This window comes from Triturus cristatus, chromosome 2_1, assembly GCF_964204655.1.
Source record: "Triturus cristatus chromosome 2_1, aTriCri1.1, whole genome shotgun sequence".
Lineage (NCBI taxonomy): Eukaryota > Metazoa > Chordata > Amphibia > Caudata > Salamandridae > Triturus > Triturus cristatus.
Window position 1 is genome coordinate 891,580,539 of NC_140581.1, and position 27,299 is coordinate 891,607,837.

Consider the following 27,299-nt stretch of genomic DNA (forward strand, 5'->3'; position numbering starts at 1 on the left):
TGTTGGATGATGTCCCTGACCCACCTGTCCGTGGTGATGTTCTTCCATGCGGACAGGAACAGCTGGAGTCGTCCCCCGACAGGTGTTATGTGGTCGGGGGGTAAGGAGAGGGCGTCACTGTTTGTTTTTTGGAGAGGACCTGGTGTTGCCATAGCCACGTCCCCTGCCTTTGGTGCTGGATCCACAATATCCACCCCTGTTGTTTTTGTCATAGGTGCTTTGTGCGCCACTTTTAGTATACTGCTGTTGTGACCCCTGACCCCTTGTTGTGCCTCTATTTCCAGTGCGACGAAAGGAGCCACTACGAAATTGCTGCGTTTGCAGAGCCCCCATTGATTTCGCAGTGTCAGTGTCTTTCTTTATCTTTTCTAGGGTAGTGTCAACGTCTGGGCCGAATAAGAATTCTGTGTTAACTGGTAAGTTCAGAATATTGTTTTGGATCTCGGGTTTGAAGCCGGAGATTCTTAACCAGGCATGACGTCTTAGCATGACGCTTGTGTTTATTGCCCTAGCCGCTGTGTCAGCTGCGTCAAGGGCGCATTTTATGGATGCATTAGTGAGGAGTTGTCCTTCTCTAATGAGTAGCTCCGCGGACTCCTTATACTCATCTGGTAGATGTTGGAGCAGTGACTCCAGCGTGTCGTAATGTGACCTGTCATAACGTGCCAGGAGTGCCTGTGTATTGGCAATGCGCAGGATGTTCGCTGCTTGCGCTGCAATGCGTTTGCCCGATGTTTCTAGTACTTTTGACTCCTTGTCTGGGGGAGGAGCATCACCAGTTGTTTGTGAGTGGGCTCTCTTGCGAGTATTGGCAACCACCATGGAGTCTAACGGCAATTGACCCCTAATGTATTTAGGGTCACCGGGTGCAGGCTTGTATTTTTTTTCAATCCTAGGATTTAACACCCGGGCTCTTGTGGTGTCCTTGAAAATGTCTTTAGCAGGTTTGAGAACCCCTTTTAACATGGGCAGGGTTTTGACAGTTCTTTCTGAAGATGCGAAAGTGTCAAGCAGGAAGTCTTCCTCAATGGCATCAGAATGGAGTTCCACCCCATGATGAGCAGCAGCCCGCTCGATGAGGGCATTAAATGCAGTTGTGTCCTCGGTAGGAGACGTTTTTACGTTATAGAGTTGCGCATCTTGAGTATGTGGCGCGACACTTTGGTCTGTGGGGTCATCCCAAGCCTGATCCGGGTCTTGTAGGTGCTCATCAGGATCTACGTCCCCAGGGTAGATGGAATCTTCCCCGCCATAGTCCTGTATTGCATCCGATTCGGAGGGGGTAGGAGAAAAGGACTGCGGATCTGGATGGAAGTGTTGGAAGTGTTCTTGGAGCACTGGTTCCTGCTCCGCCGGCAGTTTGCGTTTAAGAGGAATTTTGTAGGGCTCCTCTTCCCTAACTGGCGTTATCTTGCGCTTGTGGAGCATTAACCTGCCAGTGTCGGCGTCGATAAATTGTGGCCCCGAAGACTCTAGTTCTGTAAGGCCAGAGGTGGTGGACTGTGTGTGGAGGACACGTGTCCGAATTTGAAATAGTTTCGGTGCCGATGCCGGTGGCAGCCCAAACGTAATGTTGGAGGGCTCCGAGTGCACTTTACAGGGTTTGGGTGTGTCGGGACCCGAGATAGAGTGGAGGGTTGCCCGGTTATGGATGCGTTGTAAAGATGCGGAGACCTGCTGCACAGTGAACGCAGATGGTGGTTTGATGGGCCCCTTAGTAGTAGACGTCGAGGCCAGCCCCGACTTTTTTGTAGGAAGGGTTCACTGGCCTGAAGGGATGTATCGACAGTCGACGTAGTCGAGGACTTAGTCGGCGCCGGTGCACTAGGTGTTGTCGTAGCCGGGGCGGCCATCTTGACTGCGGAGGTTATGGCCTTCGGTGTCGGCGCCGAAGGTCTCGGTGCCTTGCGGTGCCCGAGGGCGTGCTTTTTCTGGGTGTCAACCGTATCCGCTGCGGTGAGCTCGGCGCCGAAGTCTCTTTGTACGCGGTCGGAGCCTACGACTCTTTTCAGCGTCGGAGCAGTGGATGGTTTCGACGCCTTCGATCCGACCACCACCAGTTTCACTTTCGTTTTTGAAGGGACTGGAGCGATGGATGGTTTTGGGTTTAACAACCCGGTCGTCTTCGGTAATAGTGGCTCTTGCAGAGTGTTCGAGGCCGGACCGGAAGGTGGGGCCGAGGAACCATGTGTTTGATCTTGGGTAAGGCCCGAAGGCGATCCCTCGACCGGAGCCTGATGACGACGTACAGTTTCGGCCTCCGTTTCGACGGATTGGCCTAGCTCTTCGGGAGAGCTGTCTTCTTCGGCCCCGTAGGCCTCGTCGAAGTCTCCTACCTCATCGACGGTTTCTTCACGTCAAAAGATCACTTCGTCGTCGTCCGATCAGGAATCGTGTTCTGAAGCGGGGCTAGAGACTACTTCTTCCACGCTCTCGGCGTCCTCGTCCTCGGTGCTGAATATGTTGGTGGGAGCAGGCGCTGCTTGCTGCGCCTCCAGCCTCGCTGCCCGTCGGTTCCGCAGAGTCTTCTTAGTTCGGAACCGTGCACAGGCCATGCATTTCGATTCGTCGTGATCCGGCGAGAGACATTTATTACAGACGGGGTGGACGTCGATATGAGGGTACTTCGCGTGGCATAACGGACACCTCTTGAATGGAGTCCTCGATTCCATCGTCGATCGAACTTCAAAGTTCGGACCAAACTGGTCTGAAGTTGGAAGAAGGTGCGGAGCACTAAAGCTAGTAGTCGACACCGAACGGTAACTATACCGACAAAAACTAAAGGCCTTTTGGCCTAAAACTAAGTATTCCTAAATTGAGCTAAGATAGTCACATCCGAACCCAATGGCGGAAAAAAACAATCTAAGGATGGAGAGGATGCCCATGCGCACTGTAGTCCAGGGGAGGAGCCACCTATCTCGTGATACTTCGAAGACTCTTCCAGGACAACAATGTGCAATCATCCGGACCCAACACTAGGCGGCGATCTATGCACAGATATGAATTCAGCAGCCCACATGCCTCGAACACTGCGCTCAACGTCGGGAGATTAATATTTTCAATTTAATTAAATCGGAACAGCTTCCAGCTATCAGGCGCTACGTGAAACGTTAGGGTTAACACTCCTTGCGGCACACTCCGGGATGCCCATCAGGGGCGCTTACAACAGAGTAATGTCGTACAGCCAGCCCACAGCCGGGCAGGCATGCACACAGCACGTCGTCAAGGAGGAGGAGAAACATAGAAGTTGGGATTTTTATTGTTTGGTGTTTTAATTTTATTACTGTATTGATTTTTATTACTGTATTGATACTCTATAAATACTTTACACATTGCCGAATGTTAAGCCTGACTGCTGCAATAACTACCTGGAAGTTAAGCACAGGTTAATTTAGTGACTTTGAGGCTCACGCTCACAAGTTAGTGGTATTATTCCTTGAGCTATATATTACCACCTACCCCAAATGACAATCTGCTTCCTACATCGCTATTTAGCTGTGGGATCCAGGACTTGTGTTTTGCAGTCCCACGCATTGATTTAGTTTGAAATACATATTCCCTTTCTAAATTAAAAGCAAAAATTCGTGCACTCAGGTTTTTGCACCTGAAGCCTTTGGGGAACATGGTGGTCGATCTGGGTATACTGGCACTTATAGTGAACTCCAAGCAGTAGAGCACGGAAAAAAAGCTTGAGAGTGGGCTAGGTATTACTGTCTGTCACAACTCATAATCAGACGATAGTCACGGAAGGGGAAAGACACGAGTGCCCCTCCTTCACAGATGGGCAGCAACCCCTGCTAAGCGCTTGATGAACACTCTTAACAGGTGCGGTAACCCCATAAGGTAGTACTTTGAATTGGTATTGATATCTATCTATCACAAACCGGAGGCACTGATGATGGAAAGGGTAGAGAGGTATGTGGAAGTAGGCATCCTTGAAGTCAGGCACCATCATATAGTCACTTTGTCGGAGCAGTTGCATGCCACCCTTAAAGGTTGTCATGTGGAAATGTTTCCACAAGATGTATTTATTTAGAGGCCTGGGGAGCCATCCTTTTTGGGAAAGATGAAATATTCTTTATATTGCCCCTTTCTTGAGAAGCACAGGCACCTCTTCCTCATGAAAGGAGAGATGTTCTCTGCTTAGGGCGTGTGTGTGTGTGCTGGGAATATTGTGGTGAACCACCACTAGAACTCACTGATCTGATTCGATTTGCTCCCACTAAGAGATTAAATCCTGTATTCTCCACCTGGCAAGTGACATGTATTTGAGGGGAAAGGGATTCCTTTGAGGAACTACCTCGGCTCTTCCCTGTTTTTGTATGTATGCACCCTTGATGTAACACTGCTGATGGAAGGTGTGTTGCTTTGGGCTGGCGTTGGCTTATCCCCTGGGCTGTTGCTAACAAAAGGCACCTCTTGCAGATGTAGAATGCAGGCTACCCATAGACCTGGTAATCTTGGGTCCTTATCTTCTATAGCATCTCATCAGCTGGGGGAGAGCTGGCAATGAAATGCTTCTTTTGAATGGGAGATTGAGGAGATGATGCTGGAATTTGGGTTTCAACCCATAGTTGCAAAGCCAGACTTGTCCATCTGAGTAGGAGACTATTGTTGATGCCCCTGGGAGCTAGGTCCATGGTGTTGAGTGCACAATGAATGCTGGTGCTCAAGGTGGTCTTTTACTAGGACACTATCTCCTAGTTCTCTTCTAGTACTCGTTTGGCAGGTGCTTGATGAGTTACTGCATTTCATTCCACTGCGACATGTCGTATCTGGAGAATTCTGACAGAATTGGCTATTTGCCAGTGTGGCTGGCCCTACAGTTACCCCATTACCTGCAGCATCAAGCTTCTTACCCTCCTTTTTTTCTTCAGCATATTACTACCCTAGCATTTACCAGCTCCTTGAAGTTTCCAGGGCTTTTGAACACTGGCAAAAACTAGACTGTGCATTTGGATTTTGAAAGAGCCTCCATTAGGAAGTCATCTTTCTCCCGATTGATGCTTATGATCTGCAACAGTTCTCATGGCAGACTGTGGTAACAGCCCTAACAGCTTGGTGGTTCAAATCAGTATCACCCAGGGAGTCAACACTGTAGTCTTCCCAGGGGTTGTCGGTGGGCTTGCTGTCTAAGGCCTGGTCTTACAGGTCGAAGGAGTAATATGGACTACCTGGATTGGAACAGGTGTCTAGGAACCCTTCAGGTGAGACTAGTGGAGGCGAAACATATGATGCAGGGCCTGTGCCCCAGTCTCTGTGTTTCTTCAGTGCCAGCTCCGGAAGGCCCCCTAAGGATTTTATTTATTTAAAAAGTTTTGTATAGCGCGAACAAGACCCCGAAGGGTATCAGAACGCTTCACATTAATGGGAAGGGGAAACAAAGTAGGGGAACGTTGAGGTAAGGGAGGCTAACATGTTAAGCTAGTACGATTGTACATAAATGTGAGCAAAAAAAAATAAATGTAATACAAAATTATAAGGCACAACGTTACATAATAGGTAAGGCAATGAGTCAAAGACATTAATGATTGATGGTAAAAAAAAACCCGGACACTTCGAAAACAGATGAGCCATGGCCAAATTAAGGCAGGAACTTGTTCATTAGGATTGTTTTTCTTCCTTTTTGAACGCCACCGTGTAGGGATCAAGGGAGGTGTAAACATCTAGTACACACCACAACAGACTTTTTCTGATTAGAACATTTTGGCATTTCTATGTGCTAAGAACAGCTTTCGAAACTCTACTTGCAGTAATTCCACTCACCTCACGACTAAAGGATTATTGGGGGCCACTAATGGTTTATTTGCAGTCAAAACGTGGTAATGGCAGGTAATGTTAGTAGCAGAGAATAGAAATGGGGCTGCAGATACAACATACAAGTTGTCTGATAACCTTGACCGCATTGAACAAGCGTGGGGCCTAAGTGTATTCTCATTGATTTCTGTTTTGCTAGCTGGAGAAAGAAGGGCAACGGTAAGAAGTGAATGTAGACACACTATGTAATAGCAAGGATATGGGGAGGGTATATGTTTTATGTTAATTGTATGTATGCCTTTGTGCACCAAGTCATTTTGAGAGAAAAAAAATATTTTAAAAAAATGTATACAGTGCCAAAGGATGTGCCCAAGGTCTATGGCAGGATTTAGGCGGCAGCAAAGGTCAACTACTAAGTAGTTCAAGATATCTATGGAGTCTGAAATTGACCAACTAACAGTCTGGAGAACAACTAATCACAGACTAATCTATTGAAAATGAAAAAAGAGTAGGCAGGAACCAATAGCCAGCTGTCACTTCTTCCCATAGCTACATTTACTAACAAAACTGTAAACCTAGGTTATGGATGGTTCTTTGAAGGAAAGTCTTCTCTTGCAACAGAACGTCTCTGAGAATTTTTGCAGAGGTGGTTTCACTGAAAATGTCCAGGTAATGGAGTGAATAAAGACATGCTTCTGCCTGGCATTGAGTTCCTCTGGGAGCCATTGTAGAATTGATGCCTCCAATTCCTCAGACCCAGCAGTCGACTAAGCTTTCAGCATCAACTTGATCTTTGGAATCAGCTCAGGGTGTAAGCAAAGGTGCTCTGTGCCCATGGATGGAGTTGGGCTTAATGGCCGGCAAAGCTCAGCGCCCTTTGGCAGAGATTTGGTCAAGCTGAAGCCTTCTCTCTGTACAACCACAGCCCAAAGACAGCAGAGGGCCTGGAATTGGCAGCATTTTGTGTCTGTGTGCGATGCCCGACTCCCATGGGAGCAGTGCTCTTCCAAAGCATGGAACCTCTTGTGTGACCCTGGTTTGGGCACCTGGGTCTCAGATGCAGGTGTTGCACTTACAACCATAGTCATTCTTGGTTTAAGGTCCAGATGTTTTCTTAGCTAGCTTTAGTTGCTTTCCATCTTCATGCTCGGAGCCACCGTAGGAAATCCACTCTGGACTAGGTAAGGGTTGCAATGTCGTGATCCTAGATAGATGGAACTCCATACTCAGCTGCTACAGTGCCTGAAGAGGTGTTTGGCAAATTTGTTTGGAGTCTTAGATGATGTTTGGTGTATCTCTCTGCAGTACCTTAGAGACTTCTTGGAATGGAAGGCGAGGCAGAACTCACAGAAGGCTTTGGTGGAGGCACAGGTAGCAGACAACATGATGATCCACTCATGGATATTTCGGATAGCATTGGAGAACATTTTGGAAAGGCATCTCTTCAGTCACTCGCTTGCAGCCTGCATTGTCTAGTGTCAGTGAAAACGCATGGTCCCTGACTGGCACAGGGAGGCACCCAGGTGCAGAGGCATTGTGAAGTAGTCATCAGACCTCCAAAGGGGTCCGGTGAGGTAATGAGATAGGAAGTCGTCGAAACACGGCTTGTTCTTCCAAAACATCGATGTAAAAATGACAATATACGTTCTTGAAACGCAACTCGAAACACAAACTCTGAGCCATCACCGTATACATCCAAATCTGATGGCAGAAACAAACCAATCTAACAAGAGGTCAATGCCCATGCCTGGAAAAGTAACAATACATCTTGTGACTTGAAACAATTCTTCAAAGAAAACAAACCAGAAAAACAATGTGCACAAGTCTGAGCCCAACTCTAGATGGCAGGAGTATGCAGAGCATGTGTATCTTCAGCCACATATTCTTTAAACAGGATCTTTCAGGCAACCCTACTCAAATGTTCTTGACATTCTGGACACCCAAAAATGCATACTCACATCAAAGGAGAAAATCAGCTAGAAAAAATTATGGAGAATCTTGAACTCCCCTACTCTACACACAAAACGCAAAAGGAAATCTACAGGCATACCATTTCCATGGCCAGAGCCAATTTACAGTATTTAACAAATCTGGCCAAACTACTGTTCCAATTCGTACATACCAGCACCCATCTAGCCTCTGATCTTTCAAGTGCAATTAATTTGTAGACTGCTTTTAACAATAAAATCTTCACCACCAGTTCATCTTATGGTGCTAGCAGCAAATTGCGTCAGATAGCACCCTATCTCCCACTTTCTTTACTGGGCAAGACCAAGGAAAAATGGATTTCCATACTAAATCAATAATGCTGGAAATCTTGGGGGGGAAGGGGGGTTTGCTCTAACCGCGCTGCAAGATGGCCGCTTGGTGAGTGCGCTCTGCTGGCAGAGTTTTAATCCTCTACTTATCCGGGACTTAGGAGAGCCATCCTCACTTGAAAACTGTACCAGGGTATTGCCTGCGCGGAGGTGTGGCAGACGAGCCTGCTCTTGCTGCCATATCTGGGCTGGAGCGGCGGGGGGAGCCTGGCGGGCGTCTGCCTGCCTGTCACGCCTCGAGTCTCGCTCCATGAAGGCAACGCGGACAAGATCTGTGGTCGGAGGTCGAGCAGGGGACCCGCTGAGGTGACCCGGCATCTGCGGCACCGAGGGGCAGCTTGGGGTGGTGGTTCTGCACCGCTGAGTACATGCGGATTCCCGCACTGCTCAGTCAGTCCCCCCCGGACTGAGTCAGAGCTTGGTCACCATCTTGGGTAAGGACTATCTGTGTGCGGGGCCCCGCTTGGAGCGAGCGGAGGAGGTATCGCGGCCCATCGTCTTGCGGGACTGTGCAGAGGGTGGCGATCTCCGTCTTGATATGCATCCCTGGTGCACGTTGTCTGCTGCAGGCGCTGCGGCTGCAGGCGAGATCTGCAATCGCCTCGTCCCTGCGGAGGACGCAGCCGCGTGATTGCTGCCTGGCTGCAGGAGATCCTGTGCCTCATCCCTGGCCCACCGCGGTGCATCTGACGCGGACAAGAGGTGAGGAGCAGAGTGGTGATCTGTGTGGACCGGTCGGGGGTCTGGCGACTTGACATGGCCATGACTGGAGTGGTGGATGCTGGACCTCTCGCGGAGCAGCAGTAAAGGCAAAGATTATTGCTGGATGGGCCTGCCTGAGCCTTTGCTGTGATGATTCAGGATTCTTCCTACTAGAAGCTCAGAATATTCCTTTACTCATCAGCTACAACAGAGTGCACATAATTAAAATGTACTTCTGCTGTGACATGCACGCATCTCCAGTGTGTGTGGAAACGGGCAGTAACTCCATGGATCAATCTAGACTATAATATGTAATATTTACCATTTGTGGCCACAAATGACCTCCATAAACCTGCACAGCATGCAGATGTGTTGGTGAGATATCTCTAGGACCTCTGTTGCAGACTACTTAGTACATGGCAGCTGATAAGAACTGCACAGAGAACTGTTCACTTGGAGCAAGCAGTATCAGGGTTAAACCCCTTGCATGCGGAAGGCACCTGAAGAGAGTTTCTTCCTGCAAAACGTATCCTTCTCCACGCCAAGATTCCTTATGCCCTGTTAAACCCGGCTAAGCTGAAGGTGACCCACGATGGCACAGTGCACTACTTCACAGACGCCAAGTCCGCCATGAAGATCGCCAAACATATAGGAGGAAAGAAGAGTAGCGGAAAAACTGCAAATGGACATAACTCGGAGGCTGGGCTAAGCGACAACAATTGACTTCCTGATGAACCAACGACTAGGTGGATTTGATTCTACTGTGATCACCAATACCCTTCGTCTCCGGGGCGTGGGTGCTCCGGGGGAGCAGTCACTGCAGGCACTAACTCAACTGGTTTGCAGATAACATTTGTCATTTTGTTAACACTTGCTAATGGCTCTCCCACAATTGTCTGGGCCACCCCGTCCTCGGGCAGGGTAGTATGCCGGCAACCCCACGCCCCAGGGAGAGCTCCCAGATTACGCTTCTGTTCCATATCAGAAGCATATGTGGAGTTTGTTTTCTAGGGAGGGTAAGTGCACACAACCTGATTGGGTGGTTGGTGTGGGTGGGAGGAGGGTGGGGACGGGGAATGTTGTCGTTTCAGTCAGGGAGACATTGCGGTGCAGTGGTCATATTGGGAGTAATCATGGAACACGAGGGCCGCATACGGGTCCCACAGGGGACTGGAGGCAAAACTACAGATACCATGAAGCGGGTAGCGATTATGGGGGGGTGACACTTTAAACACTAAACACCGGCATCTATTAGGAGGCCACCTCAGCTCCCATGACATCCTTGAATCTAATAACTTTGAACAATCGGGGTCTGAACGACCATAGAAAAACCAGACTGGTTCAAGCATACCTACATAGATGTAGGTTTCTTACAGGAGACGCACTTGAATAGCACATAAGTTGCAACACAGACGCTGGGGACACATTTACTCATCCATCTACTCAAACTATGCACGAGGGGTTGCCATTTTGTTGCGGCAGGGGCTGGATTGGAAGATGTATGAATCTCACACAGACCCAGATGGTTGTAATGTGATTCCGCTTGGAGTGCTTGCTGGGGTGGCGGTAACGCTTGCCACCGTATATGGGCCTAACACAGACAGCCCAGAGTTCTTCCAGACGGTGTGGGCTAAGATTAACTCCACAGGGTGTGACACTATAATATGGGGGGGGGGGGGGATTTTTGGTTAGTATCACGTGGTGGTGTGGACATTAGAAGTTGCTCATCTTCCCAGAACATTTTCAGACCACGCTCCCTGCCTCTTAAACACCTCACAGAATGTTCAGTTGGAGACTTCCCCCCCCCAATGCCTTATTGGCTGAGGCTTTCAAGGAAGAAAAACGTGGGGACATTGAGGAATATTTTTCATTAAACACTGGCTCGGTTACATCTCAGGCTCCCCTGTGGGAAGCCTTTAAGGTGGTTATCAGAGGGAAATGTATAGCACGTCAAGCTGGGGTTCTGAAAGCAATAAGAGGTACACCGGCCTCCCTCAAGGCCCGCATAAGAGACCTCAAATCACAATACTTCGTTACGGATAATCCTGCACTCCTAGCTTCAATAAAAGAGGTACTCAGAGAATACTAGGAGGAAGAGCAACGGGAATTCATGGGCAAACACACACAAGCTAGACAGTATGGCGAGGGAGATAGGCCTGGTAGAACTCTTGAGAATATGCTCAGGATGCCTCGCTTCACCACGTGTTACTGAGGTTCTGGGTGTAGACAACAATCTGATTAGGGGCCCACAGGGTATTACTGATCGCTTCACACAATTTTATGCCAAGCTGTACAAGGCCACACACCAAATGGTACCAGAGGATCTTCAGCCATTTTTGGAGTCCCTAGAGCTTCACTGGCTTGGGAGGGGACACAGGGAGTACCTTGATGTACCGTTCTCACTAGAAGATATAGTCCAAATTATTTCTAGCCTACCGTTGGATAAGGCCCCAGGCCCCGACGGCCTAACCACAGCTTTTTACAAGACTTGCGTGACAGAATTGGCCTCACATTTATTAGCAGTGCATGAAGAGGCTCGGATCTCGGGCATCCTACCGCCCTCTATGCTTGGAGCCATGATAATTACGTTGCTGAATAATTACGTTGCTGAAACCAGGGAAACATAACTATGAAGTAGACTCTTACAGACCACTCTCATTAATAAATGTAGATGCCAAAATCCTTGCCAAGCTGATTGCAAGGAGAATACAGTCATTACTCCCATCGATTGCTCGACCAGATCAGTCTGGATTTATCCCAGGGAGATTAACCTCCCATAATCTCTGCGCCTTTTTTACAGCATTGCATTATCTACATCCCCTTTCGCAGGCGGAAGCTGTACTACTAGACGCCACAAAAGCGTCTGACAAGCGGGAGTGGACATATTGTTTCGCAAAACTGGAGAATGGGGTTCAGCCCTCTATTTCTGGGTCTCATAAGACTGCTATACACGAAGAGATCCGCAAGAATTCGCTTGAATGGCATGATCTCGCAGCATATCCCCATCACTCGGGGAACGAGGCAGGGTAGTCCCCTCGTGCCTCTCCTGTTCGCCATCACAATGGAACCACTGGCAGCAAGGTTGAGACAGCATCATGCCGCTAGAGGGTTGGGATTTAGTACAAGAGGTCTTTTGGTCTCGCTCTATGCGGACGACATTACCCTTCATAATATTAATCCAGCCGTGAATGCGGCCCCCATTCTCCGAGAATTGATTAAATTCAGGGGGCTATCCGGCATATCCATAAATTGGGCCAAATCCACACTATTCCCCACTTACAGACCACACAATCCCATTCCCTTTTGAGTACCCCCTCAAGTGGGCAGATGGCCCGGTTAAATATTTGGGCATTTGGCTGAGTAGGGATGAACAGGAGATTTGGAACATGAACTTTGGATGGGCCATCGCATGGTTGGAGGGAAAGTGAATGCCTGGGCTAAGTTTCCCCTGTCGCTAGCTGGCAGGATAGCGATTGCAAAGATGGTGGTCTTACCCAAATTCCTGTATCTATTTGTAAATATCCCGGTTCTCCTCACACAGGCTTTCTCAAAAAATAATTTGTACTTACTTTATTGATTTCCATGGTGTGGGCGGGGCGACAGGCACGGATATCGTGGGAACTTCTTACACTGCCGTTGACTCCGGGAGGGATGGCAGCCCCTGACATGCCACTATATGCTTACTGCGCTCACGCCCAATTCCTGCATTACTGGGTGCACCCCACCCTGTTCCAGCCACACATGGCGGTCGAGAATGATGTGGTGGCATAGGTCCCTCTACAGGTGGCGGTTTATAAACCCTATAAGCGGCCACGAGAGAGTATAGACAGTCGAAACTCTGCGCTGGACATGGGACAGGCTGTGAGACAGAGCCCAGTTGCAAATACTTGATGCCTCTTCCATCCCTCTAGCGCATAATCCCTTGATGTCTGCAATGGAGGAGGGAGCAAGTCGGTTGGTAGCCAAGACTCTGGGACTACACACATTCGCGGATCTTTACCCTGAGGGCGGATTTAGACCCCCGCCAACAACACCGGAGGGAGGGGCTGGGAGCGTCTCGGAACCCTATCTCCATTAGAAACTTCAGGCAACATGCAGGCAGATACACGCCACTTTTCCTGCCCCCCACCTACCCTAACGGCACTTGAAAATATACTCCAGACTGCCTCCCACGCAGGCTTATAATGCGCCTATATAGTAATATGCAGAACACTGCCCCCTTGATAAAGCTGAAGTCCCTTCAGAGCTGGAACTCGGAGCTGCAAACTCATAACGGATGGCCAATGGGCTTTCTGCTGCAACCAGCTCATTGCACCGTCTCCCATTTACAAATTGAGATTAATTCATTTTAAATACATACACCGCTTTTGCAGAACCTCAGTTCAGCTTCATCGCATGGGAATTAGAGCAGACGATTGCTGCTGGAGATGCGGCTTCACACCAGCTACCTTCCTATGCATGGCGTGGAGCTGCCCCCCTTTGGCCACTTACTGGTCCGACATCTTCAGTTAAATACATGACATAATTGGCGTACCGCCTGAGGCGCTTATTGGCCTACTGGGCTATGTGAAAGACTCGGATACAGCAACTCGCAAGTTGCATGCCATGTTGTTGTTGCTAGCTAAGCGCAGGGTAGCTATGTTCTGGGGGAAGAAGGGAGCACCTACAGCAGCAGCCTGGGTGCAAGACGTCACATTCAGTCCTACACAACTAACAATCTTCTGGGAGCGGATGCCATCTGCTTCCAGATCGAAGGACATTTGGGCTCAGTTTCTTGATTGGGCTCGCTCATTACAAGCTCTGGAAGGTGACTCCCGGGAGCAGTCTGTACCCGCAAGCTCATAATAAAGTGATGGGAGGTTAAAGATCAGCTTCATAGGGAAAGTACAGGGGATGTGCAACTGTTTGGGTGCTAGCTGTTCACTGCAAGATTACTGGTCTGGTCCCCCCCCCCCCCCCACTATATCATCCTAGCCCACCAGCTAGGCTTGGTCCCAGTTACTACATGCCTATAGTACTGTTATCCAAATGTGACATTGAGATGCCTCTCTGACTGTGTTGTAACGGTTTGTCGTTTTTGAAATGCCATCAAATACAACAAAAAAATAAAATAATGCTGGAAATCTTGCAACTGCTCATTAATCTGGGTTCAAAACAGGCAACGGTATAGAAACGGTCCCAACAAGACCTCTGGATGACATCCATTGGATGCTGGATGACAGCGACTCATGCCTCCTAGTTCTGCATTAGACAAAATAGACTACAAAGACTGACATCTTTACTTGAATAGTGCTTCAGGATTAGGGGTACTGTACTAAAATAGTTAATCTCATTTCTATTCTACAGACCCCAAATTGTTAAGATCAAAGGCAATGTCCCTAAGCTAGTTCACTTTATTTGTGGGGTCTCCCAAGGCTCTATCTTAGCAATTACACTGTTCAGTTAACACACTGAACCACTAAATGAAGCCTGTGAAGAAACAGGTCTTTCAATCCATCAACATGCAAATCTACTTCAAAACATCAGCTCTGCTTGATATCCATACGCTCTCTACGTTCAAGTAAACTTTCAGAATTGGGTTACTGAGAACGTCTTTACTGGCAATGCCCAAAATACTTAGTTTATCTTGCTGCCCCGAGAACAAAAAAGAGCTTTAACAGAGCTACTCAAACAACTAAGTCACCCGCCTTGACTTTGCTTGGGTAACACACTAGACATATATATATATATATATATATACCAAAATAGCAAACATTCCCCTCCGACACTTGAAGGTAAACCTTTTTTAGCCCCTTCTCTTTTAAAGATAGTTGCTCTCGCCTTAATTCGGTCATGTCTTGACCTTGGTAATGGGGTCTGATCACGAGTCCCCCAAATCCGCTCTAGTGCCACTCCAAACTGTCCTCAAACTACAGTTGAACTGCTTTTCATCAGGGAAGTTTGATCACATAACTCCAATCTTCATTAAGTTACACTGGCTCCTCACTGAGGGGAGAATACAATTTAAATTGGGATATACAGCCTACAAAGCTGTCCGCAACAACTCTTCACCATGCCTGTCCAAGCGCTTCAAACAATTAGGTGGCTTAAGAGGGCTCGGAAGTAAAAACAAAAAGAATCTCTTACTGAAAATCTCAAAATTCAAAACCATTCATGCACAACTATAATCCTCAGGAACGTCACTCTGCTTGGAACTCCCTCCATACTTCAGAACTAAATCATCTTCAATGTCATTCCACCAATACCGAAAGATGCAACAATTCGGACTATCTGATGCAAAAAAACTAAATATTTCAAATTGATTTGATCCTGCTGCTTCGAAGTCCAACTGTTCCTCGCTCTCTGCCCATTACTGTCCTCTCAGCTCTCACCTAGTCATTAGTTCTCCTATACTCCTTCTGGATTGTACTACTTCTACCACCTCTCTCTTGTCCCTCTCTCCCCTTCCCATCTAACCCTGCTGCTAGCACCTATTCCCTCTTCCTCTCCATTAGTTGCTATTCCTTAGTAGGTACTGCTATCTACCCATTCTCAAACTTCAATATCCTCCTGGTCACTACTCTCATTTTTGCCTACGTCAATCTGCCGAGGTGTCTCTCATTCATACCATAATTAGTCTATTTAACACATTGAATCATTGTTCACGTTATATGCAAAGTGCCCCTATAACCATCAGTGCTTCAGCGCTTATAAATCTCTGCCTTCTCAGCTACCTGCAAAAACTAACTACACACCACCAGGCAAGAAAAGCTAGGGGAAAATCCCAGCCTTCTACTGGGAATTCTAAAAGACAAATATGCTAACATAGGCGCTCCTCTGCTAAACTTCTAGAATACGGAAAAAGACTACCACAGAATCTAAAACTTAACCCTAACCTGTTCGCATTTTAGAAGGACGTTAAACAATCCACCTTTTCTGACAAACTACCGATATAAACACCCTTAAATATATAGTTCTAGTACTAGAAAACTGCCACTGACACTGTATTTTCTTTCCTGTACTAAAATACTGTAACAGATTATTACTGTACTTAATTCCTGTTATTTGTAAAGATCTATGTTTCTCTAGCAGCCAGGTTAGCACTGTATAAGGAAAATGCTACTTACCCAGTATGCATCTGTTCTTGGCATAGAGCTGTCGAGTCACATGCTGTGCATAGATTGCCATCTAGTGTTGGGTCCGGATGTTTGCACTTTGTTTTTGTTCGAAGAAGTCTTTCCAGTCACCAGGTAGGTGGCTCCTCCTTTCGGCGATAGTGCTCATGGGCATCGACTCCATAGTTAGATTGGTTTCCCGCAGAGGGTGATAATGGAGCTAGTAAGAGTAGTAAAGAGAGATGTCCATGAATGCATGTCTAAATAAGATGTCACTGCAACAGGTATAGGTACCCAGGGAGGCGGGTGGGCGCATGACTCTACAGCTCTACTCCAAGAACAGATGCATACTGGGTAAGTAGCATTTTCCATTCGAGGCATGTGAGCTGTAGATCACATGCTGTGCATAGACTACAGAGCAGTTATCTCCCAAAGCGATGGTTAACCTGTAGCTGCTGCAGTAGTTTGAAATAATGTAAGTAAAACCGCTTGGCACACACTGGCTTGTTGTCTTGCTAACACAACTACACAGTAGTGTTTTGTCAATGTGTGAGGTGTATACCATGTTGCAGCTTTACATATGTCACACCCCCAGTTTGCGTGTAGAGTGTGCTCTAGGGGGGGAACTGATAATGTTAGTTTTGCTTAGCATATTTGAATGCACTTGACTATCCACCTTGCAATACCTGATTTTGATATGGGATTGGCCTTTATGTGGTGGAGTTGATTTGTCTTACAGAAAGGTTTTATCCTTTCTATGTAGTAGAGTAATGCTTTTTTCACATCCAATGTGCGTAGGGCACGTTCTGCCACAGAATCTGGTTGAGGGAAGAACACAGGCAGCTCAACAGATTGATTGATATGAAAGGCAGAAATGACTGGGTAGAAATGTAGGGTTGGTCCGAACTACCTCCTTATTTTGATGTTTCTGGAAAAAGGGTTCTTCTCTAGTTAGTGCCTGAAGTTCACCCACTCTCCTCAGTGATGTGATAGCTATGAGGAAAGCTACCTTTCATGCGAGAAATTGGAGTTCACATCTGTGCAATGGCTCCCTCGGGTGGACCCATTAATCTGGTGAGAACAATATTGAGGTTCCACACTGGAGCAGGTGGATGTCTTGGGGGAATGACTCTTAAGTCCCTCCATAAACGCTTTGATAACAGGCACTCCGAAGAGAGATAGATGTGGTCTATTCTGGAGGTATTAACCTATTGCAGCCAGAAGTACACGTATGGAAGCGTACGCTAAATTTGTATGTTGCAGATGTAATAAATAACTATATAATGTCCTAAACAGAAGCATCAAGGGAGTTGATGTGATTGTTAGTACAGTACATTACATACCGATTCCACTTCGCTGCGTAGCAGGCTCTTGTGGTAGTACGTCTAGCTTCTTTGATAGATATTCATAGTCTGGCAGTAGATAAAGGTAGCCAAACTCTAGGACTGCAGGTGCCAGATTGACAGGTTCAGTTGACAGGGGTCTGAATGTCTTGTCTCCATGGCTCTGTGCGAGATTGGGTGCAAGATGTAGCTTTTGATGAGGAACTACTGATAGCTCCAACAGGGTTGTGAACCACGGTTGACGTGCCCATGTGGGAGGAACTAGGATTAGTGTCCGGGATGCCTGTCTAAGCTTAAGAACCACTAATGGAATGAGCGGGAGAGGCGGAAAAGCGTAGGCAAATACCCATGACCAGTTCATCCATAGTGCATTGCCTTTGTACAATGGGCGTGGATGCAAAGCTTGGGCATTTCGCGTTTAGGTGTGTGGCGAACAGATCTGTGTCTGGGAAGCCCCACATTTGAAAGAATGGGAGGAGAACTTGAGGGTGTATTTCCCATTCGTGGATTTGTTGTGTTTGATGACTTAACAAATCTGCTATCAGATTGTTTACTCCTGGAAGGTGTTCTGCTAGGAGATACATTTTGTGATGTGTGGCCCATTTCCAGATGGTCTGTGCTAACTTGAGAGTGTACCCCCCCCCGTTTTTGTATGTAGTACATTGCTGTCATGTTGTCTGTACAAATCAAGACAGTTTTGCCTACTAGATGAACTTGAAACGTTTTCAGCGCTAGAAAAATCGCTAGCAGCTCTAGACGATTTATGTGAAGCTGATTATGCTATAAGTTCCACATGCCCTGAATTGTGTGGGTTTGGAGATGAGCTCTCCAATCTGTCAGTGATGCGTCTGCTGTTAGCACCATCTGTGGAACGGGTCGCTGAAGGGCCGCCCATTTAAAAGGTTTTATGTGTTCCACCACTGCAGAGAGCGATGGGTGCGGCCGTCTACCAACACTAGATTGGATAACAGACCCTGAGCCTGGTTCCACTGACGTGCTAAGCACTACTGAAGTGGACGCATTTGCAGTTTTGTGTAAGGGACTATTAGTATGCAAGACGCCATCATCCCTAATAACTTCATGAATACTCGAGCTGGCAAGGAGTGTTAAGGCTGAAACTGGCAGAGCAGTCTGCATGTTGCGGATTCTGGTTGGATTGGGGTAGGCCAAAGCTTTTTGTGTATCTATTGTGGCTCCCAGATATGCCTGTGTGTTGGATGGCTGTAGATGGGAAATAGACAGGTTTACTGTGAATCCAAGATCATGGAGCAACTGCATTGTTTTCTGTGTGTGGTGTAGACAGCTGTTTTGCGAGCTGGCTTTTATGAGCCAGTGGTCCAAGCAAGGGAAGACACGAATGTGTTGCCTTCGTAGATGGGCTGCGACTCCTGCCAAGCATTTGGTGAAAACTCTGGGTGCTGTTACTCCGAATGGGAGCACCTTGAATTGATAATTCTGGCCTGCTACCACGAACCTGTAGTATTTGCCGTGCGCGGGGTGTATCGGAATATGAAAGTAGGCGTCCTTTAAATCTAGAGTGGAGAGAAAGTCGCCTTGCTGAAGGAGCGGAACCACTTGTTGGAGTGTTACTATATGAAAGTGGTCCAACTGAATGTACAGATTTAGTTCTTTGAAGTCCAATATAGGCCTGAGAGAGCTGTCTTTTTGGGAATTAGCAAGTAGAGAGAGTACACCCCTACCCCTTGGTATTGTAATGGGACTGGTTCTATAGCCTCTTTCTGCAACAGAGCGAACTCCTTGCTTTAGAAGGGTGAGATGTTATTGTGACAGGAGGTGTGATTTTGTAGGAATGTTCGGTGGAGTATTTATAAGCTAAAGGCAGTAACCAGATTGGATAATTTGTAAAACCCATGTCAGATGTAATTGCATTCAAAATGGGTAGAAATTGGGAAATACGCCCGCCCCCCCCCCCCCCCCCCGACAGGAGTGGGATGATCAAGGGGTAGGGAAAAGAAGTTACTGTTTGGTATTTGCAGGGAAAGTGCGTGTTGAGTTACCTCTGCCTCTTCCCCTTCCATTGTTTCCTCTATATCCACCTCTAAAGTAACCTCTTGAACAGGGCGATTGATGAGGAGAAGGGATTTTCTGTTGATGTATTTTTGGAGCCACCCCTGTAAAATGAGCGACAAAAGGATCCCCTAGTAGAAGGTGACTGTAAAGCCCCCATGGACTTTGCAACCTCTGTGCCCTTTTTACATTTTTCCAGCGAGGTGTCAACTGCTGGACCAAAGAGGTGTTTTTTGTCAAATGGTTGGTTGAGAATAGAAGCTTGCACTTCAGGTTTGAATCCCGAAAATTCTCAACCAAGCATGCCTACGGAGCAGTACGCTAGCGTTTACTGCTCGGGCTGCTGTGTCTGCTGCATTTAAGGCAGATCTGCTAGAGGCATTTGTTATGAGTTTACTCTCTTGAATAAGGTCATTCGCTCTAGATTTATGTTCATCAGGAAGAAATTGCATGAGCTTTGAGTTCATAATGAGCTCTATCATTTCTAGCTAATACAGCTTAAGCATTAGCAATGCGCCGATGATTAGCTGCTTGTGACGCTACTGTTTTGCCAGAGGCAGCAATTAATTTGGACTCTATCAGGAGGAGGTGCTTCACCTGTGGTCTGAGAGTTAGCTTTCTTACTAGCATTGGAAACCAGAAGAGAGTCCAAGAGTAACTGACCTCTAACATATACGGGGTCAGTAGGTGCAGGTTTATACTTTTTCTCCACCCTGGGAGTAATGATTCTTGCCCTTACATGATCGTTAAAGATGTCAGCTGTATGCTTAAGCATACCTTTTAGCATGGGCAGTGTTTGGGTAGCCCTCTGAAAGGAACTCGGGGTTTCAAACAAAAAATCCTCCTCTAAAGCCTCCTTATGTAGTTCTACCCCATGATATTGTGCAGCTCTGTTAAGTAGCTCAATATATCCAATATTGTTATCTGGAGGAGAAGGTCTGGACAGATATAAGTCAGGGTCATTATCCGGCTGAGGGTCGGTGTTGTATTGATCCCATAGGTCAGTATCCTGTGGTCGATAGTCATCCTCCTCCCCAACCCCTATATCCTGTGGGTCAGGTGATGGTGGTTGATGTGTGGGTGTGATGAGTAAGTTTGGATCAATAGGTTAAGGAGGCAAAATATAAGGTGGAGAAGGGTTAGTACCCACACTTCTTTAGAGGAGTGTGGTAATCGTCTTGTATGCCCATTTTCATTTTTTCAGGCAATTTGGCATGAATATGCCCAGTTTCTGGATTAAACACCAGTTCCTTGTTTCAGATCCGAAGGAGCAACATCGGACCGAGGCTCTTTGGTTAAACTGGTTTCTTTAGATGCCGGTTTTGTTGTCGAAAGGGTCGGCTCCAAACATTTACTCTTCCATAACAGTGGAACGGTTATCAGCCCATGTTTCGATTCAGACGCCGAAGGTTTCGGGTCAGCACCAACTTGGGGACGATTAGAGTCTGAGCCAGAAAGCTTTTCTTTGTGTCTCAGCCCCGAGGCGCTGGAAACTTTTTCTCAATGCCGACCTAGGCCCGAGGAGGGACCGGAGCCTTTTTGTGTAGGAGATGGTAAGGGAAGGAAGTCTCTGTACTCACTATCCATTGGCCCAGTGTGAGGTCTTCGGCATTGGGAGTCGGCTTCCGACATGGAGATGTGTTCTTCGTCCAATTCAGCTTCCTGCGCGTGGGATTCTTCATGTGCGGAGTTGTCTCAGACGAGATCCGATGCGGAGCCGCTTTGTTGGTGCATTTCGTGACGTCGAGCCCGACGGTTACGGAGCGTCTTCTTCGATCGAAACGACCGACACGCGTCACAGTCTCTCTGTGTGTTCCGGGGCTAGGCAAAGGTTGCACACTTCGTGGAAGTCGGTGCACGTAAACTTAGCGCGACACCCAGGACAGAGCTTGAATGGAGTCTGTTCCATCAACTGCTATAGACCCTGGCACTTGTAGGTCCCACAGCCTTCCACGATCTTCCGATCGCAGGAATTTAAGTGTAGACAATACACGGAGAATGGGAAACGCGATGGAGAAACAATATCGTCGAGGGAAGTGGATTGCGGGTTGAAGGGAGCCCGAAAACAGTGCCGAGCCGAACCGCAACAATTCACATTCGAACCCGATGGCGGAAAAAAAAGAAAAAAAACAATCTAACTATGAAGTCGATGCCCATGCGCACTATCACCGAAAGGAGTCGCCTACCTCGCGACTGGAAAGACTACTTCGAACAAAAACAATTTGCAGACATCCGGACCCAACAATAGATGGCGATCTATGCACAGCATGTGATCTACAGCTCACATGCTTCGAACAAACATTTTATATTTAAATAGGTTGTGCACTGTGGGCTTTGCTCAGAAGACTGTAGATGTCAAGCAGCGTGAGCAAAGGGCTTGACCAATAGCCAAAGTAGTACAAATTCACTTGAAAAAAACATAGGTTTCACACACGTTATAGTTAGGAATTAGCATTTAAAAAACCTTGCAAATTCACTTAAAAAACCATAGGTTTCACACATGTTATAGTTAGGTGGACATTTCACTCGTAAAAAAACCAATGAAATTCCCCCGTTCTAGTTAGGTCAGATAACTATAACTCGCGCAACCGCCACTCTATCACAAGGATGATGTCATCAGTGATGTCATGAGTGATGCCACTGACCATGTCATGAGTGATGTAATGTGACGTCATGAGCACAGAATTGCAGGTGCGCGAGTTATAGTTACCTGACCTAACTATAACGGGGGAATTTCATTGGTTTTTTACGAGTGAAATGTCCACCTAACTATAACGTGTGAAACCTATGGTTTTTTAAGTGAATTTGTACGGTTTTTTAAATGCTAAGTTATGTATTAATATATTTTTTTAAGGTTTTTCACCGTGCGCGCACCCCGCGAATTAAAAAAATTAAAAAAAAATGTTTTTCACCCTTCGGGGTCCTTTAGGGACCCCCTGACAAAGGCTAGGGGGTCAGGAACTCTCTACCATGCCCCCTTTTCACGTTCACCACCTCTCTTTTTCACTGTCGCACCCAAAACAAACAAAATGGCGGACGACACTTCCTGATTTCGACCGATTCGAACGTTGACTGACATGTAACCACCGATCAGAATTACGCTCGCGCACGTTCGGGTGCGCGGCTATAGATATTTATGTACTTTTAACTGCAATTTTCTCAGGAACTACTGAACAGATTGACACCATATATGCAAAAGGCACATGCCTGACCTGAGGACTACCTCTTTGCCAAATTTCAAGTAATTCTGTTCAGCCGTTCGGGCTGTACCTTCGACTAAAGGTCCTATGGGAAAATGCATGGGGAAAAAGCGTTTTGGGACCCCCCTGTTTTCTCAGCCCCCGCTTGACGAATCACCCCGAGACTTTCAGGGTAGGAGCGGAGCACCCCATTAGTTTTGAAAATTTGGCGAGGATTTGTCAACCGGCGCCAAAGTTATTCAAAATAGAATTTTCAGACTTCCTATGGAAACACGGTCCTAACTATAACTATCTACTGGCAACCGCCAGTAGATTATATATATATCTATACACATATCTATACACATATATATATATCTATACACATACACACACACAGACACACACACATATATATCTACATTTGAAATATGGTGGGCCACCCTCGGCAGGACACCCACTAAAACTCCCCGATTTTAACACGGTCTTTCAGAAGATCGGGAGTGCAGAGTTCATCTGGTGATATACCACCACATATCAATCTTTGGTGGACTGAGCTTCCAAGAGCTTGTGCTCATTTATTCAATAACAGATAGAATAGAATACTGAGACACCCAACTTCAATACAGAAAAAAGGCACCAAATCACTGCACGTTAAAGAACGTGGAGATTCCCATGAGAAAAACTCAAATGTGGAATTTGTAGAGTAAAACGTTCTAGAGAATCAGATTTGTTAAGGTATGAGTAACCAATTGCAGAGCATTTACTATCAACATATCCAATTTCCACCGATATGCAGATCGTTCTCTGACAAGCTTAACCATTCCTATGTGGTATTCATTTTCCTCCCACCTAACAAACATCCTTTAAGAGGGCAATGTGCACTCTTTCAGTAAGTCTGCAATGTTGGTTTATAAAAAGACAAACGTAGCTTTTGGCCTTTCGGGCAGCACATTAAACATTTTGATGAATAGCAGTCTAAATATATCAGTCTGGTAGTAACAACATATTTTTCTTCAGAACTACTTTCTTTATGCGTCAAGTGGTCTGGTTTATCCAGTATATTCGTTATGGGAAGATATTTTACAATTAATGCACATAAATGTAACTACACTTATAAGAAAAGTTTGTTGCTCCTCATTGTGGTACAAGTTTATTATACCTGATTTGAGTGATCTGGGATATCTGCGATTAAAACATTAAAATTACTATGCCGTTTTTCCTTTTTTCCATTTAATAAAAACACCTAGCAATGGTCATAACATTTTTACAGTACGAATGCTAGCTCCCTTGTACAATTCTATTTTTCAAGGGCAACCAGTGAGAATGAATCTCTTAAGAGGTACCACATTTCACATTCAGCACAAATGTCAACATTTTGTTAGCATTAGTATCTACCATGTTTTAAAAAGGCAAGAACCTAAGAATAAGGTAACTTTCAAGTCCTAGTCATAGCTATGATTATTTCTTCAAAAAATGTATAAAACATAGGAATGTGCAGAAACAATCCATCAGTGAAGACCAGAACAGAAAATGCTGCCAACTGCAGGAGACCGGACAGATCTAGTAGGGTAGATTAGTCAAACACTACTAGGATGACATAAATGACGTTGAACAGACAGGCTATGATGTCCTTGTAGATAGCCTCAATTTCATTTTGAAGATTTATTCCCTTTTAGATACTGCAAGAACTGAGCTAATCTGGCTCCAGAGCAGATTTGGTGGAGGTCAGCCAAAGGTCCACATGTTGAAGGAGCACTTTAAAATGAAGAAACTGTTTTTCTCCCAGAGTACTTCCGGTGGTGGCGATTTAAAGCAACTACCTTTCCACAAATCCTCCTGACAAAATATCAGCATCACAGGATGTATAGTGGTTAACAACAGGGAATTATTATAATAATAAACAGTGTATTTAAGTCCTGAATATGAAGGCACTGCTGAGCTGAGATTTTTATGAAGTTTGAGCCCACTGTGTCATCTTCAAACAATGTTTCACTAGCGCGATTTTCTCCAAGCAGCACTCTGTATGGGCATCTACTCCGGCTTTCGAGCAACAAAAAATACACTTTCGTAGATATATTTCATCATGGAAAGGTCGTTCGCAGTGTAAGTCGATAACACCGATTCATTCTCCACCTAAAATAGGAAAACAAACTTTAAAAAAAGATAACTTTTGAATAGTCTTTAAAAAATACAAGTCAAGCTAATTTAACCTGTAATCTTTGTACATTCCTTTGTGATAAACCCCACAGGTATACCTAATCAACAAATAAGGATAAGAAGGTGAGTAAACTACTCAGTGAGTTCGCTCCTCAAGCCCCTTTGCAACCTACAACTAATCACCAAGTTGGAATACTTCAAAAAGTAACCTTGATGTTACATCATTGTTAATTACATCTATCTCTCGGAAAGCAGCCTTGGGGAATGTTGAGGTAAGGGAGGCTAACATGTTAAGCTAATACGATTGTACATAAATGTGAGCAAAATAAATAAATAAATTTACATAAAAAAATCAACTATAAAACTATAAGGCATAACATTACATAATAAGTACGGCAATGAGTTAAAGACATTAATAACTGATAAAAAAAAAGCAAAAAAGGACACTTCGAAAACAGACAAGCCATGGACAAATTAAGGCAGGAACTTGTTCATTAGGATTGTTTTTACTTCCGTTTTGAACGCCACCGTGTAGGGATCAAGGGAGGTGTAAACAACTAGTACTCACAACAACAGAATTTTTCCGATTAGAACATTTTGGCATTTCTATGTGCTAAGAACAGCTTTTGAAACTGTACTTTCAGTAATTACACTCACCTCTCGACCGAAGGATTGTTGGGGGACACTAATAGTTTATTTCCAGTCAAAACGTGGTAATGGCAAGTAATGTTAGGAGCAGAGGATAGAAATGGGGCTGCAGATACAATATACAATTTGTCTGATAACCTTGACTGCATTGAACAAGCGTGGAGCCTAAGTGTATTCTCACTGATTTCTGTTTTGCTAGCTGGAAAAAGAAGGGGAACGGTAAGAAGTGAATGTAGACACACTATGTAATAGCAAGGATATGGTGCGGTTATATGTTTTATGTTAACTGTATGTATGCCTTTGTGCATTAAGTCATTTTGAAAAGAAAAGGAAACATTTATATAGTGCCTTAGGATGTGCCCAAGGTCTTTGGCAGGATTTAAGAGGCAGCAAAGGTGAACTGCTAAGTAGTTCAAGATATCTATGGAGTCTGAAATTGACCAACTAACAGTCTGGAGAACAACTAATCACAGACTAATCTATTGAAAATTAAGAAGAGAGTGTAGGCAGGAACCAATAGCCAGCTGTTACTTCTTCCCATAACTACATTTACTAACAAAACTGTAAACCTAGGTTATGGAATTACAGGATGGGTTTTCATCCCTGGTATACATTCAGATCACCCTTTAAAGTTGTAAAACAGCCCTCACCCACATTCTGTGGTATGCTTTATCATCAGGGCCATCTACAATTCAACATTAGGATGGGCTTAACCAAGAAGGATTGGGAGCTCTTGATATTATTAAGGGGATCAAATACTGCATGCTAATTAAAGTGAATAAAAAATTGTCCAGAGGAACATCTCCAATAGTTTGCCTCTTGGTGTTCTCAGACAAACTGTAAAATCAAGAAATAGATGAAACAGGAATAAAGTATCCTACCATGACAGATGCTTCAGCCAACCAAGCTGGCAGAGGTCAAGAGCCTTTCGTCAGGGCTATATAATAAGCCCTTTGAACTCCTAATACTAGGTGAGACACAAATGAGTTTAAACCAGAAACACTTGAAGACAAACATGAGAAAAGTACTTGTTTGTATTGAGATCTCAGGGTAATTGCCCTGAGATTATGAGCGAAAGGCCCTACAAGGGACAAGAGAGGACATCACCATGTAGTCAAACAATCTTCAAAAGTAGGACCTCGCTTCCCAAAAGGTGGCTCTTATTCTCCACACTGGCACCTGTTCGGAAGTGACACCCTACCAATAAAAAATGTTTGATTATAAGGGATGACCTTGAGTGATGAAAGCTAATCCTGTAATTCCATAACACAGCTTTACATGTTTGTAAATCACAGACTATAGCTTTCCTTTGTAGGAGTCAGAACATTTGATACGTGGAACGTCTCAATGAAATACAAAGGGTGTTGCAAATGTTCTGCACCTCATAATTGGAAACCGATGCGGTCATCGTAGTGAGTTTTTGCGGCGCGCCAATGTGCCAATACTTTTAATATGCATGCTGTGGTAGCTGGATACCGTGGGTTGGACTTTTGGTAAAGGAGTCATCCATGGCTGGCAGATGTGGTCTTATAATGGAATGAGAGGAATTAAACAGTCATGGCATGAGGGCCTGCTTGAATATACAGCACCACTTGCAAAAAAAAATCTAAAATCTTCTCTGATGTCTACTCCTTAGAGGGGTTGCGTTTCCTTGTGTGCTAGTGTGTTAACCTAATATCAAATAAATCAACCCAAAGGCTGTTTACTGGTCCCTTTTAGGTTTTCAGCAAGATGGCACAGTTTATGTTGCCAATGTTTCTGCTAATCGGTCATTTGTTTCTGGAAATCACTGCTAACACGTAAGGCCCATGGATGGGGTTCCATCATGAAGATGGTAACGCCGACAAACCTGAGCATTCTGCCCTATGTGCTCTTTCAAGATAGCCATAAACCAACTAAGGGGAGTAAAGAGGTGCTGTAGAGCATGGGCTAGTCCTCCTCCGACACAGAACTTTACACAAACTATAGAATCCAACTCAATTGGTTCAATCTAAGAACCCTCCCCTCGACCCAAGGAGAAAATAATCATTTTGCTTTAAAGAACTCTCACCCACCAGAGGTACCCCCTAG

At 45.7% G+C, this 27,299-nt stretch overlaps 1 protein-coding gene across 3 annotated transcripts in view; it reads right to left on the reverse strand.

Moving 5' to 3' along the window:
• Window positions 1-23,547: 23,547 nt before the first annotated feature.
• Window positions 23,548-27,299, reverse strand: part of CARNMT1 (carnosine N-methyltransferase 1) — a 142,334-nt gene continuing 138,582 nt past the window's right edge. For all 3 annotated transcript variants that reach the window (XR_014970369.1, XR_014970370.1, XM_085633068.1), the window contains one exon: window positions 23,548-24,557. Coding sequence is in view for 1 of the 3 variants with exons in the window: in XM_085633068.1 (XP_085489194.1) it covers window positions 24,456-24,557 (102 nt within the window). In the remaining 2 variants the exon portion in view is untranslated. The remainder of the gene's footprint in view (window positions 24,558-27,299) is intronic.